Here is a 12,248-nt window from a genome sequence, read left to right as displayed (position 1 = left end):
CCCCAGACCCATGCTGGACCAAGGCCAGATGTAAGGGAAAGGTGTGTTGGTCAACAGTTAACAAGCTAACAAACCTATCCTATTAAAGAGGTAGGATGCCACACCTTCAAAGGGAACCTATCTTCTTGGGGAAGTTTTGCTCTGAGAGCTGGGCTGTAGTTTAAAAGGCCACGTCAGGGAGAATATTTTTGAATTAATGAGGGAGTTTAGAATGCTAAGGGAAAAGTTCCATTAGCAATTTCGGAAGAAAACAAGTTTTAAGGGAGAGTGGCATTCTAAATTGTCATTCTACCATAATTTGATCTATAATTTAATAGTAAATCACAATATTTTTCTTTCCTGAGCTCAACTTAAGAGTGACTATCCTCATAATACAAAGTATGACTTCGAGTTTTCCTGCTTCCAATACATCCATGAGATCTGAGAGGAATACATATGTTGGGTGAGTAGTTTTGATCTTTTATTGGTTTTGATGAGATGGGAGGTTCTTTGGATTTTATATTAAATATTCAGAAGATGGATTTCTACAGTTATGTAAGTTGCTTAAGTTTAGAGATCATATAGTTGGAACACAGTTCAGAATACAAAACGAAATAAAAACAATGCCAATTTTCTTCTCAATGGCATTTTCATTTCTCAGTTCTTGGAAGGGGTTAGCTCATCTAAGAAAGTGAGGCAGGGCTTCCCTGGTGGCGCAGTGGTTGAGAGTCCGCCTGCCGATGCAGGGGACATGGGTTCGTGCCCCGGTCCGGGAGGATCCCACATGCCGCGGAGCAGCTGGGCCCGTGAGCCATGGCCACTGAGCCTGCGCATCCGGAGCCTGTGCTCCGCAACGGGAGAGGCCACAACAGTGAGAGGCCTGAGTACCGCAAAAAAAAAAAAAAAAGTGGGGCAGTATGTCAATCACATCTCAATTAAAGAAAAAAGAAATGGGGCAAAACAAGTCACACAAAACATGCATGAATGAACGAATTCACAGTTCAGCCTGGAATTCAGCCTGGAGTTCAGTCTTTAATCCCAGGACCGTGGGCTGTATCTGAGAAACAATTAAAGGGGCCTCCCAGTGTCTAAGGGAGATGTAACTGTGTTGCAGCTTATTATGAAGTGATTTCACGTGCTTTGTGGTGGACTTTACATAGAATGCACTTCTAAAATACCGTGTAGGTTATTCATCTCAGGGGTAGACATAAATCTGCCAAAGCTGTCTGCAAATTTAGCTCCAATTCCTGCTCCAGGTTCACAGAACATAATAGAGCATTAATCTTCATGAGGCTTAAGGAATTTTTGTAAGTTCCTTCTAAATGTCTGGCTTAAAGGCTCCATCAGGACAGCATTTCACAAAATGCTCCACATACCCATTCCAAACAGAGGTAGCCTCCCACTGTGTTCATTTCTTCAGGGAAGCCAAGGAGAAGGAAAGGGAAACATTATGAAAATGAAGGTAATGGTAAAATGGAAAGACCGCTCACCCAGCACTTTACTTTGGTTACCAATATTTAATACTGACCATGCTATATAGCATGTCATAGTTGGCTAAAAGACTTTATTCCCAACTGCATCTTTGGCTTATATTTTTGGGAAAAACTGAAAAAGAAGATAGAGGAGAAAACAGTAAATGCAAGTCTATTTAATAAAAATTATGTATCTTGGAAAGATTGAAGTATTGCAATTGTCTGATTCATACTGGGTTAAATTTGGCATGATACCCCAAATTGGTCCTTCCTTTGGCCACTGATAGAGTGATCATCTTAGAAGTGCTTCTTGATGAGCCTAATGGAATAAAAATCTTCTATAGATGTCTCCCTGCCCCAATTTTTGGACCAAGAGATCATTAGACATTGGGACAGACATCAAAGAAAACTAAAGAATGAATTAAGAGGAGTATTATAATTAACACAAGAGAATATAATGAATGGTTATCCCAGTCTGAGAATTTCTTCTTGAAGATAGGAGAGGTGGAGTAGATCAGTGATTTAAAAAATACAAAGTCCCAGAACTCCTCGACCAACTGAATCAGAATTTCTAGGAGTTGGGCCCAGGTATCAGTACTAAGCACCATGGGTGACTCTGATTTGTAGTTAAGAGCTTGACTCACTGGAGTAGATGAATGACACTGTTTCATAGAGTGATGATTCATAGATTCAGCCTGGAATCCAAAGGAAAAATCTCCAGATAGTGAAAGCAGTTTTGGGAGAGTAAAACCGAAAGCATAATAGAAACTGGAAGATAAAGTGTATGGCAGTGTTTCTCAAACTTTAATGTGCATGGGAATCACGTAAGACTTAGTCAAAATTCAGATTGTAATTCAGCATGTCTAGGGTAGGGACTGAGATTTTGCATTTCTAACAAGCTGTCCAGGCAATGCTGCTGACACTCCTGGTTCATTGACCACACTTTGTCTAGCAAGGGACAGTGGGTAAATATCTTCTTGCCCCTCAGCAAGAAAAGAAAGGTGTCCTTCTGCTTTGAGGCTTAGATGCTTTTTCTGATGTAGGAAAGTGCATCATGGAATGCTTTCTGTTTGAAACCAGCTATGATCCACTAACTAATTAAGAATCTGTTGTCCTAAATGTTTTTGAAATTAATAGTATTGCTGTTCTATTTCCTGAACAGTTAATTTAACAAATAAAATTTTTAAATATTTAGGAATTTAAAAAGATACATGAGACAGCTTGCATGAGGGAATTCAAAATCTTTCTGGGAAGGAAGAAAATTAACACATGAAATGCCAAATAAATGCTTTAGGAGCACAGTGGGGGGGAATTCATACTGACCAGAGAGGAAAGATACTTGGAAAAGCCTTCACAGAGGAGGTGATATTTGAATTTGACCTTGAAGAATGAGTAGGATACTAATAGGTGAAAAACTGAGGGCAAGGAGAAGGATGTTTCAGGAACAAAGGCCTAAAGCAGGGGTTCTTAACTTTGGCTGCACATCAGATCATCCAGGAAGATTTAAAAAATAATTTCAGAGTCTAAATTAATTGGGGCCTGAGCAACAGTATTTTCTTCAAAACCCCCTGGTGATCTTAATGCACAGTCAGGTTGAGGACCATTGGAGATACAGAAACATACAAGGTTTTTGTTAAGATGTTTTAAGGTATTTGGAGGGAAATGGGAGGACCGTAGAGCAGAGAAGTTCCAGATGGTTCTTGGTAAAGATGGCTGGATCCACTGTGGTGTGAAGCAGTGTTCATGTAGTAGGGGAAAGGGCAGGAAGGCTGGCAGCCACGGCATCACCAGAATGGCTGATATGGCCAGGGTGGTGCTGGGATGTCACACCCAAGATGAGTGGGAGTGAACGGATAACCACTGAACTGCACTGGGTAATGGAGTGATGGGCTGACATCAAGAATGGCTTTAAGACAAATACCATATGATACCACTTATATGTGGAATCTAAAATATGACACAAATGAACTTATCTACGAAAAAGAAACAGACTCACAGACATAAAGAACAGATTTGTGGTTGCCAATGGGGAGAGGGGACGGGGGAGGGATGGATTATGAGTTTGGGATTAGCAGATGCAAACTAGTATATATAGAATGGATAAACAACAAGGTCCTACTGTACAGCACAGGGAACTATATTCAGAATCCCAGGATAAACCATAATGGAAAAGAATATGAAAAAGAATGTATGTATATGTATAAATGAATTACCTTGCTGTACAGCAGAAATTAACACAACATTGTAAATCAACTATACTACAACAAAATGAATTTTTTAAAAAAGAATGGCTTTAAGGCCTTCTAGTTGTAGTCCTTTCTTTCTGGTAAGCTTGTCTTTCCATTGGCTTCTTAGTAATATCTCCACATTCTCTTCTGGGCATCTGGTGGAAGGAGGCTGCTGGAAAACAGAGTTTCTACTTTGAAGTGTCCTCTTTCTTACCTTATCTTCTGTTTTTAAGTCTTACTTTCCTTATTACAATAATTTTGTACTCTTATGGTTTTGCATGATTACTAAAATTAGGTCTTTCACTTGATCACTTCCCCTTTCTCCAAGCTCTTTAGTCTCACTTCTTTTCCTTCACGCTTTTTCTTGAGCATTTCTTTTTTATAAGCTCTAAATCCTGTTGCTTTAGAACTCTGTGCCTGTTTAGTCTTCCTTTTTCTATTATACCTACATTCAGTCTCTCCAGGATCCTACTCAGCTTTCTGTTTTGACCCCATCATCCTGCTTCACTTACTTCTCATTTAGATCTTCTAATGAAAAAAGATCATTTCATAGTATGTTAACAAAGAACCTCTTATTGGTCAGCAGGCTAATGCTGCTTAAAATGTCAGTGGCTTCTTGCTCAATCCAAAACAGGCTGATGGAGTAAAGGACTGGTGTCTACTCTGCACATCCACTGAGAGAGAGAGGAAGAGAAACAAATTTGAGGGAGATACTAGTTTTTTGGGAGCCAGGCCTAGAAGTAGACACATCACTTCCACCCACATTCCAATGGCCAGAACTCAGTCATATGACCTCACTTTACTGCAAGAGAAGCTGGGAATGTGGTCTAGCAATGTACCCAGGAGGAAAAAGAATTGGGGTTTGATGAACACATTGCATTCTTTGCCACACCCTACTTTTTCATGTCAGTCTTTCTAAAGCTAGTACCTGTCAGGTCCTCCATGTTGGGAAGTATAAGAATGAGAGTTAGTTATTCTATGTTCACTGTACATCAGCTGTGTTACAAACATTATCTCATTCAGGCCTTAGGCAATCTTGCAAAGCAGTTATTATTTTCACTATACCAATCTTACAGATGAGGAAGCCAAACAACAAAGATAAAATAATATACCCAAGGTTGCACAATTAGTATATATATGGTTGAACTGGCAGGGGAATCCAGGCAGTCTGATTCCAGAGCCCAGTAGCTTATGTTACACAGCCTCTCTTTCGAAGAAAGAAAATAGCCACCAGGGCTGGACAGAATTGGGTAGAAATGACTGTTCTGTAATCTACTTGTTGTATAATCTTGCACAAGTTTCTCAACTTCTGTAAGCCTTGGCTTCTTATGAATTCTTAGTATTACTTACCTAATAGAATGGTCATGGGATTAAACGAGGTAATGTGTTTATTATATGCAGTTTTCATGACATTGTAAAATTTTCATGCTTAATGCTATGCCTGGTACATAGTAAGTGCACAACAAATATTAGCCATTTTTATTCATTATTATACCACATTGCTTCCTTACAAATCAATTAATCCTAAATGAAGGTTTTTGTCCAATATTTGGGCTAGTGGTTATCATAGGTGTAGACTGATATTTCCCTTTTGTGTGGTATCCCTCCAAATTCCTTTACACTTTCTTTGTATTATTTTTTTCAGAAAAGGTTTTGTTCATGTTAAAAATCCTTACCTGGACTCTATGGATGAAGATGTTCTCTATCACTTGGATTTAGGAACAAAAACACACAACCTACCAGAAATGTTTGGGGATGTAAAGGTAAAAGTATTTCTAACTTTAGGAAAAACAATTGAGTTTCCTCTAGTGATATTTCTCCTTAATTTCCTAACATAAACTTTACACCTTTGGCTAGAGAAATGTCAGAGGTCCCAATAAGAACAAAAGCTGTGCTCGTTCTCTGAAACAATTTAGAATGTGTACATCATGAACAGTCATTTCCACCTTAACAAGATATAAAGGTTCGCAAACTAAATCTAATGCAAACATGGTTATTTGACTCTTCTGGTCCCTAAAGATAAATACAATTTTACTGACAATACTGCTGGGTGTTCAGAATTCATTACGATTCAGTTCACTATTTAACATCTTCAATTATAGATGAACCTCACTAATTCTCATTTTATCAAATCATGAAATAACTCAACAAAACTAAAAATACTATCTTATACCACTTCTTGAAAACAACCATTATTCAATATTTCATATTATTAAGATTTTTGTTATTTCATAAAAAATATTATGAAATAATTGTTTCTGGAATGCTACTAGGAAAATTTTATGTCAGTATTATTTATCTTAATATATATGTTAATTATAAAAATAACTCAAGTTCATTATTTAAAATTGGGAAAATATAAATAAGAACAAAGATTTTTATTTTTTAAATTAAATTTAATACAGCAGGTTCTTATTAGTTACCTCTTTTATATATATTAGTGTATATATGTCAATCTCAATCTCCCAATTCATCCCACCACCACCACTCCCCCCCTGTCCCCAGCTGTCCCCCCTTGGTGTCCATACGTTTGTTCTCTACATCTGTGTCTCTATTTCTGCCTTGCAAACTGGTTCATCTGTACCATTTTTCTAGATTCCACATATATGTTTTAATATACGATATTTGTTTTTCTCTTTCTGACTTACTTCACTCTGTATGACAGTCTCTAGATCCATCCATGTCTCTACAAATGACCCAATTTTGTTCCTTTTTATGGCTGAGTAACATTCCCTTGTACATATGTACCACATCTTCTTTATCCATTCGTCTGTCAATGGGCATTTAGGTTGCTTCCATGACGTGACTATTGTAAATAGTGCTGCAATGAACATTGGGGTCCATGTGTCTTTTTGAATTATGGCTTTCTCTGGATATATGCCCAGCAGTGGGATTGCTGGGTCATATGATAATTCTAGTTTTTAGTTTTTTAAGGAACTTCCACACTGTTCTCCATAGTGGCTGTATCAATTTACATTCCCATCGTCAGGGCAAGAGAGTTCCCTTCTCTCCACACCATCTCCAGCATTTGCTGTTTGTAGATTTTCTGATGATGCCCATTCTAACTAGTGTGAGCTGATACCTCATTGTAGTTTTGATTTGTATTTCTCTAATAATTAGTGATGTTGAGCAGATTTTCATGTGCCTCTTGGCCATCTGTATGTCTTCTTTGGAGAAACGTCTCTTTAGGTCTTCTGCCCATTTGTGGATTAGGTTGTTTGTTTTTTTTAATATTGAGCTGCATGAGCTGTTTATATATTTTGGAGATTAATCCTTTGTCCATTGATTTGTCGACAAATATTTTCTACCATTCTGAGGATTATCTTTTCATCTTGTTTATGGTTTCCTTTGCTGTGCAAGAGCTTTTAAGTTTCATTACGTACCATTTGTTTATTTTTGTTTTTATTTCCATTACTCTAGGAGGTGGATCAAAACATGTACTGCTGTGATTTATGTCAAAGAGTGTTCTTCCTATGTTTTCCTCTAAGAGTTTTATAGTGTCCAGTCTTACATTTAGGTCTTTAATTCATTTTGAGTTTATTTTTGTGTATGGTGTTAGACAGTGTTCTAATTTCATTCTTTTACATGAAGCTGTCCCGTTTTCCCAGCACCACTTATTGAAGAGACTGTCTTTTCTCCATTGTATATCCTCGCCTCCTCTGTCATTGATTAGTTGACCATAGGTGCGTGGATTTATCTCTGGGCTTTCTATCCTGTTCCATTGATCTATATTTCTGTTTTTGTGCCAGTACCATATTGTCTTGATTACTGAAGCTTTGTAGTATAGTCTGAAATCAGGGAGTCTGATTCCTCCAGCTCCGTTTTTTTCCCTCAAGATTACTTTGGCTATTGGGGTCTTTGTGTCTCCACACAGATTTTAAGATTTTTTGTTTTAGTTCTGTAAAAAATGCCATTGGTAATTTGATAGGGATTGCACTGAATCTGTAGATTGCTTTGGGTAGTAGAGTCATTTTCACAATATTGATTCTTCCAATCCAAGAACATGGTATATCTCTCTATCTGTTTGTATCATCTTTAATTTCTTTCATTAGTGTCTTATAGTTTCCTGCATACAGGTCTTTTGTTTCCCTAGGTATTTTATTCTTTTTGTTGCAATGGTGAATGGAATTGTTTCCTTAATTTCTCTGTCTGATCTTTCGTTGTTAGTGTATAGGTATGCAAGAGATTTCTGTGCATTAATTTTTATTTATGTATTTATTTATTTGGCTGCGATGGGGTCTTCGTTGCTTTGCATGGGGTTTCTCTAGCTGTGGCGAGTGGGGGCTACTCTTTGCTGCGGGGCGTGGGCTTCTCATTGTGGTGGCTTCTCTTGTTGCAGAGCACGGGCTCGAGGCACGTGGGCTTCACTAGTTGTGGCATGCGGGCTCAGTAGTTGTGGCTTGCAGACTCTAGAGCGCATGCTCAGTATTTGTGGTACACGGGCTTAATTGCTCTGCGGCATGTGGGATCTTCCTGGACCAGGGCTTGAACCCATGTCCCCTGCATTGGCAGGCAGATTCTTAACCACTGCACCACCAGGGAAGTCCCTCTGTGCATTAATTTTGTATCCTGCAACTTTACCAAGTTCATCGATTACCTCTAGTAGTTTTCTGGTGGCATCCTTAGGATTATCTATGTACAGTATCATGTCATCTGCAAACAGTGACAGTTTTACTTCTTTTCCAATTTGTATTCCTTTTATTTCTTTTTCTTCTCTGATTGCCATGGCTAGGACTTCCAAACCTATGCTGAATAACAGTGGCAAGAGTGGACATCCTTGTCTTGTTCCTGATCATAGAGGAAATGCTTTCAGCTTTTCACCATTGAGAATGATGTTTGCTGTGGGTTTGTCGTATATGGCCTTTATTGTGTTGAGGTAGGTTCCCTCTATGCCCACTTTCTGGAGAGTTTTTATCATAAATGGGTGTTGAATGTTGTCAAAAGCTTTTTCTGCATCTACTGAGATGATCATGTGGTTTTTAATTCTCCAATTTGTTAATATGGTGTATCACACTGATTGATTTTTTGTATATTGAAGAATCCTTGCATTCCTGGTATAAATCCCACTTGATCATACTGCATGATCCTTTTAGTGTGTTGTTGGATTCCGTTTGCTAGTATTTTGTTGAGGATTTTTGCATCTATATCCATCAGTGATATTGGTCTGTAACTTTCTTTTTTTGTAGTATCTTTGTCTGGTTTTGGAATCAGGGTGGTGATGGTGGCCTCGTAGAATGAGTTTGGGAGTGTTCCTTCCTCTGCAATTTTTTGGAAGAGTTTGAGAAAGATGGATGTTAGCTCTTTTCTAAATGTTTGATAGAATTCACCTGTGAAGTCATCTGGTCCTGGACTTTTGTTTGTTGGAAGATTTTTCATCACAGTTTCAATTTGATTACTTGTGATTGGTTTGTTCATATTTTCTGTTTCTTCCTGGTTCAGTCTTGGAAGGTTATACCTTCCTAAGAATTTGTCCATTTCTTCCAGTTGTCCATTTTATTGGCATAGAGTTGCTTGTAGTAGCCTCTTATGATGCTTTGTATTTCTGCGGTGTCCGTTGTAACTTCTTTTTCATTGCTAACTTTATTGATTTAAGTCTTCCTATTTTTCTTGATGAGTCTAGCTAAAGGTTTATCAATTTTGTTTATCTTCTCAAAGAACCAGCTTTTAGTTTTATTGATCTTTGCTATTGTTTTCTTTGTTTCTATTTCATTTATTTCTGCTTTGACCTTTATGATTTCTTTCCATCTACTAACTTTGGGTTTTGTTTGTTCTTCTTTCTCTAGTTCCTTTAGATGTTAGGTTAGATTATTTATTTGCGATTTTTCTTGTTTCTTGAGGTAGGATTGTATTGCCATAAACTTCTCTCTTAGGACTGCTTTTGCTGCACCCCATAGGTTTTGGGTCGCCGTGTTTTCATTGTCACTTGTCTCTAGGTATTTTTTTATTTCCTCTTTGATTTCTTCAGTGATCTCTTGGTTATTTAGTAACGTATTGTTTAGCTTCCATGTGCTTGTGTTTTTTACGTTTCTTTCCCTGTAATTTATTTCTAATCTCATGTTGTTGTGGTCGGAAAAGATGTTTGATATGATTTCAGTTTTCTTAAACTTCCCGAAGCTTGATTTGTGACCCAAGATGTGATCTATCCTGGAGAATGTTACCTGTGCACTTGCGAAGAAAGTGTAATCTGCTCTTTTGGGATGGAATGTCTGATAATTATCAATTAAATCAATCTGGTCTTTTGTGTCTTTTAAAGCCTCTGTTTCCTTATTTTCTTTTTTTTTAACATCTTTATTGGAGTATAATTGCCTCACAATGTTGTGTTAGTTTCTGCTGTATAACAAAGTGAATCAGCCATACGTACACATATATCCCCATATCCTCTCCCTCTTGCGTCTCCCTCCCACCCTCCCTATCCCACCCCTCTAGGGGGTCACAAAGCACTGAGCTGATCTCCTGTGCTATGTGGCTGCTTCCCACTAGCTATCTATTTTACATTTGGTAGTGTATATATGTCAATGCCCCTCTCTCACTTCGTCCCAGCTTACCCTTCCCCCTCCCCGTGTCCTCAAGTCCATGCTTATTAATTTTCTGTCTGCATGATATGTCCATTGGTGGAAGTGAGGTGTTAAAGTGCCCCACTATTATTGTGTTACTGTTGATTTCCTCTTTTACAGCTGTTAGCATTTGCCTTATGTATTGAGGTGCTCCTATGTTGGGTGCATATATATTTATAAATGTTATATCTTCTTCTTGGATTGATCCCTCGATCATTATGTAGTGTTCTTCCTTGTCTCTTGCAACATTCTTTATTTTAAAGTCTACTTCATCTGATATGAGTACTGCTACTCCAGCTTTCTTTCTTTCTTTTTTTTTTGCGGTACGCAGGCCTCTCACTGTTGTGGTCTCTCCTGTTGCAGAGCACAGGCTCCGGACGCACAGGCCCAGCAGCCATGGCTCACGGGCCTAGCCGCTCCGCAGCACGTGGGATCCTCCCAGACCGGGGCACGAACCCGCATCCCCTGCATCGTCAGGCGGACTCTCAACCACTGCGCCACCAGGGAAGCCCCAGCTTTCTTTTGATTTCCATTTGCATGGAATATCTTTTTCCATCCCCTCACTTTCAGTCTGTATGTGTCCTTAGGTCTGAAGTGGTTGTCTGTAGACAGCATATATATGGGTCTTGTTTTTGTATCCATTCAGCGAGCCTGTGTCTTTTGGTTGGAGCATTTAATCCAGTGACATTTAAGTTAATTATCGATATGTATGTTCCTATTACCATTTTATTAATTGTTTTGGGTTTGTTTTTGTAGGTCCTTTTCTTCTCTTGTGTTTCCCACTTAGAGAAGTTCCTTTAGCATTTGTTGTAGAGCTGGTTCAGTGGTGCTGAATTCTCTTAGCTTTTGCTTGTCTGTAAAGCTTTTGATTTCTCTGTCAAATCTGAATGAGATCCTTGCTGGGTAGAGTAATCTTGGTTGTAGGTTCTCTCCTTTCATCACTTTAAATATATCGTGCCACTCCCTTCTGGCTTGTAGAATTTCTGCTGAGAAATCAGCTGTTTATCTTATGGGAGTTCCTTTATATGTTATTTGTCATTTTTCCCTTGTTGCTTTTAATAATTTTTCTTTGTCTTTAATTTTTGTCAATTTGATTACTATGTGTCTTGGCATGTTTCTCCTTGGTTTTATCCTGCCTGGGACTCTCTGCACTTCCTGGACTTGGATGGCTATTTCCTTTCCCATGGTAGGGAAGTTTTCGACTATAATCTCTTCAAACATTTTCTTGGGTCCCTTCTCTCTCTCTTCTCCTTCTGGGACCCCTATAATGTGAATGTTGGTGTGTTTAATGTTGTCCCACAGGTCTCTTAGGCTGTCTTCATTTCTTTTCATTCTTTTTTCTTTATTCTGTTCTGCAGCAGTGAATTCCACCACTCTGTCTTCCAGGTCACTTCTCAGTTATTCTGCTATTGATTCCTTCTAGTGTATTTTTCATTTAAGTTATTGTGTTGTTCATCTCTGTTTGTTTGTTCTTTAATTCTTCTAGGTCTTTGTTAAACATTTCTTGCATCTTCTCGATCTTTGCCTCCATTATTTTTCCAAGGTCCTGGATCATCTTCACTATCATTATTCTGAATTCTTTTTCTGGAAGGTTGCCTATCTCCACTTCATTTAGTTGTTTTTCTGGGGTTTTACCATTTTCCTTCATCTGATACATAGTCCTCTGCCTTTTCATTTTGTCTATCATTCTGTGAATATGGTTTTCGTTCCACAGGCTGCAGGATTGTATTTCTTCTTCCTTCTGCTGTCTGTCCTCTGGTGGATGAGGCTATCTAAGAGGCCTGTGCAAGCTTCCTGATGGGAGGCACTGGTGGTGGGCAGAGCTGGGTGTTGCTCTGGTGGGCAGTGTTCAGTACAACTTTAATCTGCTTGTCTGCTGATGGGTGGGGCTGAGTTCCCTCCCTGTTGGTTGTTTGGCCTGAAGCAGCCCAGCACTGGAGGCTATAGGCTGTTTAGTGGGGCTAATGGTGGACTCCGGGAGGGCTCATGCCAAGAAGTACTTCCCAGAACTTCTG

The 12,248-nt window shown here is 38.7% G+C and overlaps 1 protein-coding gene across 1 annotated transcript in view; it reads left to right on the top strand.

Annotated features, from left to right (window-relative positions):
- The first annotated feature begins 205 nt into the window (after window positions 1-205).
- UPP2 (uridine phosphorylase 2) overlaps window positions 206-12,248 on the top strand; it is a 43,505-nt gene continuing 31,462 nt past the window's right edge. The window contains exons 1-2 of the mRNA XM_027115295.1: window positions 206-442; window positions 5,325-5,442. Coding sequence (XP_026971096.1) covers window positions 381-442; window positions 5,325-5,442 — 180 coding nt within the window. The 5' untranslated portion in view covers window positions 206-380. The remainder of the gene's footprint in view (window positions 443-5,324; window positions 5,443-12,248) is intronic.

This window comes from Aethalodelphis obliquidens, unplaced genomic scaffold (assembly GCF_003676395.1).
Source record: "Aethalodelphis obliquidens isolate GAN/ISIS:26980383/991018 unplaced genomic scaffold, ASM367639v1 scaffold2, whole genome shotgun sequence".
In the NCBI taxonomy this organism is placed as follows: domain Eukaryota; kingdom Metazoa; phylum Chordata; class Mammalia; order Artiodactyla; family Delphinidae; genus Aethalodelphis; species Aethalodelphis obliquidens.
Note: the sequence above shows the minus strand (reverse complement) of the source record. Positions and strands in the feature narration are given on the sequence as shown.